General features: G+C 28.8%; 1 protein-coding gene across 1 annotated transcript in view; it reads right to left on the bottom strand.

Moving 5' to 3' along the window:
- The window catches only part of LOC107449763 (activated Cdc42 kinase-like), a gene marked incomplete in the record, with an annotated part of 76446 nt that overhangs the window by 28166 nt on the left and 39862 nt on the right, over positions 1-8418 (bottom strand). The window contains 4 exon segments of the mRNA XM_043054925.2: positions 2741-2867; positions 4762-4859; positions 5961-6152; positions 8208-8357. Coding sequence (XP_042910859.2) covers positions 2741-2867; positions 4762-4859; positions 5961-6152; positions 8208-8357 — 567 coding nt within the window.

The following is an 8418-nucleotide window of genomic DNA, read 5'->3' as shown; positions in this document are numbered from 1 at the left end:
TTACCCCCTACGTCAAAAAAAGTGTTAGAAGTAAAATAAAATAAACAAGAACAAAATTAAAATAAATTAAAAAGAAAAACATTTCATAAGGATCTGATATTCTCTATCCGAATTGGAGCACTTGGGTTTCGGTTTCAAATGTGCGCGCATGCGCAAGTCATAACGTGGGTACGACATGAAGTCCGCGCGAGTGATTTCGTAGCAAACTCCTCATTTTTCGTGAAATGCATGGGATCCACCAAATATCACTGAAGGGAAGAAAAAAATTATTCGAAAAAAAAAGCACTTTTTAAAACCGCCAGCTGAAAAGAGCACCTTTAAAAGCTTTTAAAAACGAAATCCCCAAAAAAGCACCTTTAAGTACTTTTTACAAACGCTACGCACCCTGAAAATACAAAAGCAAATAATTTTTTCTTCTTTTTTCTGCAGAACTATATTCTGAAGGTACTTTTCTTGTTCATCGAAAAGGAAATAAATACTCCTGATTTTTCTGCTCTCATTTCAGAATTTTAAAAAAAAATTGCCAATGACTGGCTTACTTCAGCTAGGATTTTTAATTAATAAAAAAAAAAAAATAATAATAACAAAATTCTGAAATCACAGAAGCTTAAAAGATGATTTGCTCGAGAAATTATGTTTTTACTTTCATTTTTCGAAAGAACGCCATCATTTTTAAAGAACATGATAAAAACATTTTATATTTCAATAAAATATGACTGTGGGTGGGAATTTTGTTACAAATTCAGATATTCGAAGCACACGAAATTGGGGGAGGGGGGATTCCATTTTAAAAATTAAATTTTTCAGCGACTTAAATCCATGATTTTCTTTAAAAAAAAATAGTTAAAATCATTACAAATTTTGTTCAATACCGAAATTCATGGCTTTGCATGATTTCTCATGACTTTCTAGGTGCGCAGATAACCTGCTCATACTTCCGAGCTAGTGATAAAAAGTTAGTCTTGCTCCCAAATAATGGTCAATGCACACACAACACATGGAACGATTACTACCACTGAATGTTAAAAAACCTGAATGTTGAATAACGATATTGATAAACACTAAAACATGTGAACAGTGTGTTTAAACAATTAAATTATTTTAAAGTACAATTAATCTGATACAGTATTATGATGAATATTGTAACTTGGTTTAACATATTAAATGTACCCAGATCCTCTATGTTTATCTATACATTTTCATTAAATATAATACATTTTTAAATTAAATAATGAAATTTTAAAAATTGCTTTGCTTGCATTTATTTTTATTAAATTTCAAATTTTCGAATATTTCTTGGTCCCGTCTACCTCAAATTATTGAGACTCTCCCGTAATTAAAATTTTCTGACTTTTAATGCATGGTGTGCAACAAATTTTTCAACAAAAAATAAGCACTCAAAAAATATTTTTAAGCACTTAAAAAAACATCCTAATTATAAACACTAATAAAAAATTTTTTCTCTCCATTGTCCAACGTTCTTCAGACATATATTAACAAAATGCAAAATAATTTTCAAAAACTTTACATGATCATGATAAAATAACTAGTTTCTGACTATTCACTCGAGTGCTAGTCACTGACTAAGCACTCTTATTTTTAGTTGATTATGTTAGCCGCCATAAAAACAGCTTATACCCACTTTTAAATAGATTTGACATTAAGTGGCTCATTATATTTTTTAAATTAATAATTATTTTATTTACTTATGTAACAAAATTTTAATTCCAAACTACAATTAATTTAACTATTTTTTAAAAAGGTTACAGGGTGTATTTTTTAGATTTATTTATAGAAGTTATTTATAAAAGTGTATTAAAAAAAAATTAACAAGATTAATAGAATTGATCATATCGAATTTATAAAGATATGTAAAGAATTAAGTAAACTAAAAAAATTAATTCATATTACAAATGGAAATAACTGAATAGCCTTTAATAATTTGTAATCGATGTAAGAAATTTTACATTGTGATATGTATATCGTCTGTTACACATCACGATATAGCGATGTATCGTCATTTAACATATTCTAAATCTTTAAATCAATCAAAAATAAATAAAAGGAATAAATCTTTAACAAAAGAAAATGCTAATTCTAAAACAATGCTTCTATAAAATAAATAACATTGCTTAATTTTCTATAATTAAAATAATAAAGATGGATTGACTTTAGACTGATGTCTTAAAGTAAAAACAAACAAAAGTTTGATTTTATTTAAAAGAATATTTTAATTTTCTGAAAATGAAATTGTCTAAAGATTTAGTGGTTTAAAAATACTGACTATCTAACAAATTATCAAACAAACATGCTCTGAAAGAATTTTAAGAAAAATTAACAATACGATACTATATTCAATAGCACCATTGTTAAATTACAGAAAAGCGTCACAACATTGCTTAACATTTTATTTAATTAAAAAAAATTTGAATGAATAATAAAAAATCAATAATAAAATAATTAAAATATAAATAAAATGGGTGAAATTACAGATGCGAAAGAACAATCAAACATTTAAATTATTAATATATTTAGTTAAAGTTTCTTTTTTTAATTAATGTGTTATTTTATTTAAATATTCTTACCCGTTTTACTATACATTCTTATTTATTTTACAATATACATATTTTTCCTAAGTTTAGAAAGTTCTGAAATTCCACCAAAAGTTGGGAGAATCTGAAGCTTGTTCAAAAAATGTAAATATTTTGTCAAATTCAACTCATACAAAAATATAAATTACTTGTTGTCCGGTCAAAGCAGCCCAAGGTTGAAATCCATAGCTGAACATTTCCCATAGTGTCACGCCATAAGCCCAAACATCACTGGCTGATGTGAAACGGAGATAGTTGATGCATTCAGGGGCACACCTAACAGTGCAACATTCATTAATAACAGTAATAAAATGCACAATTGCAATCAAGTATTGAGAGAGAGATAAAAATAAATTTCAGGTTAAGAAATTAGGAAGGAATAATTAAGAAGGTACAGTTAGTCTCAAGTAAGAACCCCCCTAATCATCCGTCTAGACCCGTGACGGTGACTATGGTAACGAGGTATAGCTATTTCCAATAGGGGTCCTGTGGTCATAGTTTAGGACAGGTTTTGACTCGGGTCGGTGAGAAAAAGGGAATCTTTTTCTTCGGTCTATTGTGCTAGCAATAGAGTGAAAAAAACCACCCTCTCTGAAAGGCGCCATTCTTGTTTCCATAGCCACAGACGGCCTCAAACTTGGTGGCGAGGGAGTTCTTGCCATAGACAAATTATACATTTGTCTAAACATGTGAACATTAAACACTTAATAAATTAACTCATTTAACGTCTAATTTATCCAATCGTCGAATTTATATTATATATCGTCATTATTAATGCAATTTTATGCAAATTTCTGAAATTTAATTAATCTTAAAAAGACCAATCAGTAAAGATTTTTTCACCCAAAAACATTTGATTTATTTCTGTTAATTAGGAATGATTTAAAAGCAAGCGTAATTAAATATTCTTGTTGCTTTACAATGAAATTACATGCCGAACTCAGGCTAAAAATTTGGTAGTTACTTAAGCATTAAAACATACGCAATATTTTGAAAATCTTAATTTTTAAAAAAATACCCTTAAAAATGATTCATAAAAAAAAAATTATTACGTTAGATGAATTAAACATGAAAAATTATCTTACAATTTTTAATGCAAACTAGTTTCAATTATTTGTCCAATAACATTTAGTCTAATGAAAGTAAGAAACAGTGTAAAAAACAATAAATAGCTCAAAATACTATTTCAATAATGTGAGATCATTTTGCACTCATATAAACTCATTCTGTGTTTTGCTTCAGCTATGCCAATGTTGCAACACTTAAAAAATTAGGTGATTGGCTACGATTTAGCTACGCTCTTAGAAGCAGTAATCAAGGAAGGTTTTATTCCAAGCCAGTGCTCATGGTAGGGAAATGAACATTTCCAGTTTTACTTTCAATCCTGGAATCCCCATTCCATTCCCACTATCAAGACACAGCCATGGTGGCTCAGGGGATAAAGTGCTTGCCTCCCAATGAGGTGACCCAGGTTCGAATCCCTGGTCGATTTGAATTTTGTACCTGGCTGGCATCAACCACAGTGCTTACGTAAGAAATCCTGGGTTAGAATTCCCTTGCTGCCAGGCTAACTGAGGGAATTTTTTGTGGTTCTCCTATCTATGTAATGAAAATGCGGGTTACTTCCATCAAAAAGGCAAATCTCCACGAAGGCAGTTTTTCCCCTATACTTGATCCAGACATTCCCTTGTCTTCTGGATAGTGTTCAAAATTACAAGGCTATGGAGTTGAACATTGGTAGTTGTAGACTTAAAATTGGGTTGGATAATCAATAACGGTTATAAAATTGAAAGTCAAAAATAATGTTGCTAATGTATAATAAGTAAGTAAAAATGTTGTAATTGTAAAAATGTATAAGCTATTACAAGCAATTATGACAAACGTCAGATAACTGAGCTATCTGAGACCTATGTCAGATAATTAGGAATCTACTGCACTTTACTTATTAAATTACAATAAGTAGTACTATTTTTTCGATACAAAATCAAATACACAAATCATACAAATAGATTACTACATGAGTAAACTAAGCTAAAAAAAAAAAACAAAAAAAAATCATAGACTGATTAAAAATTTCTAATATTCTGCTTAAAATGAAAGATTTTTTTTTTGTCAGTACAATCTATTCTTTAAAAACAAATTAATAAAAGATAAGTACATGTTTTCTTACCATGCAATCGGTAATTTCAAATTAACATTGAAGTTAGTTTGATAATAATCTTTGCCAACTCCTAAAGCCCTAGATAAGCCAAAGTCACTAATTTTCACCTAGAAAATAACAAGCTTATTTTACAACAGAAACCAATACATACATTTTGCTTTGAAAAAGATTTATACAAAAAAAAAAACTATAGTCAGTGCTTGATGGATAATAGTGTGATCAAAAAATTAGCAATTTACAAATAAGTACCAGAACTTCTTAATCTAAAAAAATTAAAGTTAATTTTCACAATACACCAGCAGGATTTAAGCCATGTGGCAGAATTTGTTTGGGCTTTCTGCGATTTGTCACTCTAATACTAATATTTTTCTGCAAGATATTTTTAAAAATAACAAATATACATGTTATTAATTTAAAATAACAGAAGCATCAACTTCAAAAAAATAATAATTAATAAATAAATAACTTTTCGGTTCAAATAAAATAATAAAACTTTTTTATTTAATATTTATTTTGAATATGCAATTTTTTTTTAATTCTAATATTATGACCAATATTTTTGCATTTTGTAGGTATTTTTGCATTTCGCATTTTTGCATAACTTGGAATTTTTCCTAAATATATTAAAAACACTTCATTAGTTCTTTTTATCCAAAAATTGTAAAAGGAAAAACAATTTAACCAGGATGCATAGCCAAATCCTTCAATAAAAAATAAGCACCTTTTAAGTACTTTTTAAGCACTTAAAAGATATTTTTAAGCACTATATACATTAACAAAATGCAAAATAATTTTCAAAGACCTTACATGGTCATGATAAAATAATTCGTTTCTGACAAAGATCACTTTTCATGATTATATTAGCTTCATAAAAAGATCGATAAAGATCGATCGATGGTTCGATTTCAGAGGGTGGAAAATGAAGCTTGAAATTGAAAATATCTTGCAAAATGCAGCAAAGTTGTATGCCAGAATGCAAAAATCTCACAGAACACAGCTAAGTAAACGCACATGCGGAAACCCAAGTATTTCATCAAACATGTAACATGATGGGCTTTATCATACGTTACAGATAATCTTTTATATACGTTACAGAATTTGTGAAGGTACCACTAAACAATTTACCTTGGAGAGATCCCTGGTTTGCCCAATGAAGATAAAAAAACGTTTTAAGCAAATAAAATTGTATGTATACCAATCAAACTCACTTTATTTTTTGCAAAGACGAGAATATTCCTGGCAGCCAGGTCCCTGTGGATTAGTTTCTTATTCTCTAGGTACTGCATACCTTCAGCTATTTGTAGGGCAAAGTCACAGAGGGAGATGACGGGAAAACTCGGACGGAGAACTGGCTCCTTAAGGCACTCCAGTAGGGATCTAAGAGGAGCAAGTTCTGTAACCTGCAGAAATAAGTGAGGAAAATCTTACCAAATGAAAACATTGATAGTACAACAAGTAATTTATTGACTGTCAATTATATTTAGGGTATTTGCTACATTTTAGACTTTCCAAGAATTTTTTATGACTTAGCGAAATTACTATTTTCTCAGACAAAAGCACAACATTAAATTTAAAAAAGCATTGTAATAACATTAATCAAATGATAGGTATAAGACTGATATACTCTGCATCTTCATATTTATAGACTTTAAATTTATAAAACAGAGAAAAGAAAGAGTTGAAGCCATAAAAAAGCTGGAAAAAAAATACAAAAGCAAATTTTTTTCTCTCCTTATTTTTCTGCAGAATTATATTCTAAAGATACTTCTCTTGTTCATTGGAAGGGAAAGAAATACTCCAAATTTTTCTGTTCTCATTTCGGAATTAAAAAAAAATTCACCAATGACTTGCCTTGCTTCAGCTAAAATTTTAAATTGATAAAATAAAAATAAGAACAAAAATTCTGAAATCACAGAAGCTTAAAAGATAATTCGCTCAAGAAATGATGTTTTTTCTTTCATTTTATGAAAAAACACCATAATTTTTAAAGAACAGAATAAAAAATTTTATATTTTAATAAAATATGACTGTGAGTGAGTTTTTGTTACTAATTCAGATATTTGGAACACCATGAAATGGGGGGGGGAGGTAAATTCCATTTTAAAAATTAGATTTTTTAGCGACCTAAATCCATGATTTTTCTTTTAAAAATAGTTAAAATCATGATATTTCATGACAAATTTTGTTCAATACCGAAATTCATGACTTTCCAGGTGCGCAGGTACCCTGTATATATTTTTTTTAAAAAATTAACATTCTAGTCACTACCTTTGAATAAATTGTTAATTTGATAAAAGCATTCCATGGTATGCCAAACATGTATTAATTGTTTGCTATGCATTTTTCTTAGTTGTATAATGCTTTTCTGTACCTTGTTTCAGGGTTGCTACTCAAATGGAAAAAAAAAACTCCCTGACTTTTTAAGATATATTTCAATAAAAATTCAAATTTAATGTCAAAATAGGCATTTGCAGCACCATGAATAAAATCTTTAGGTAACCACAAAATAAAATATTTGACATTAATACATTATTTTATACATTTTATTTTAATTAATTCCAAATGAGAAAAAAAGAGGCCCTTGCACAGGAAACGTTCCTTAAGAAATGTAGACACAAACATTGCAAGCTTGCCATTCGCCAAACCAAACTCTCCGACTTTTCCAGATTACGGCTGGAAAATTTAAAATTCCCTAATTTTTTAGACAATTTCCAGAGTTTTTCAGGAAACAAAGCAACACTATTGTTTTTTATAGAAATGTACTACAGAAATTAGTTGAAGTTCTATATTTTTTTAAGAGTTAAAACCTGTTTTAGACATCAAAAATCCGATCCTACAAAGATTGCCTGATTACACATCAAAGGTAGAAATTAAGAAAATTTAGTCATTTGTTTAAGAGGTTCCTAATTAAAGGATACAAAAAAATTTATGGATCTGTTCACATGTTGCCATCTGATTTTTTTTTAAAAATCTTAATTAATTGAAATGAAAAATTCAATGCAAAGAATGTGTAGTGACACAATTATGATAAAATATTCTATTTTGTGATAAAAACAGACCAAAACATAAAAATAAAAACAATATACCACTCCTTTAAATTGATTGCTGGTCCAGGGGACCACTGATAATTATTTAATAGTGGTCCAAGTCTATTCTAAGTAAAGTGGTCTCTAACCAACACTAACAAACCACCATTAATTTCAAGTAATGCACAAGATCACGTAAGTAAATTACAAATTTGACATTTTTTTACATAGCTGAAGTACAATTTATTAATTAAAAAATAAAGATTTATAACCATACAGAACTAATATATATAATCTATTGTAACACTTAAAAGAATCAAGCAAGATGAAATGAGCCTAGCAAAATATTAAATGAATCCTGGAAGTAAAAAACATTCAAAATTATAATCATAAAGTATAGTAATTCAAATAATAAAATAAGAGTTGTACCAGCATAAGAGTGTTGGTTTCAAGTACAACTCCGTACAGGCGAACGATGCTCTCGTGATCAATAGTGTGCATGATGGCAGCTTCTTTCAAGAATTCCATATGATTCTTCTGCATGCGCTCCTCACTCAAACACTTGATCGCCACCTGGATCTGATAAAGTAGTAATATTAGAGCTACGGAAAAACTTCATTTGGTGCATAGCATAATAAAA

Source organism: Parasteatoda tepidariorum, chromosome 10 (genome assembly GCF_043381705.1).
Source record: "Parasteatoda tepidariorum isolate YZ-2023 chromosome 10, CAS_Ptep_4.0, whole genome shotgun sequence".
NCBI classification, from domain to species: Eukaryota; Metazoa; Arthropoda; class Arachnida; order Araneae; family Theridiidae; genus Parasteatoda; species Parasteatoda tepidariorum.
The sequence above is the reverse complement of the archived record's forward strand: the minus strand, read 5'-3'. Positions and strand labels throughout refer to the sequence as shown.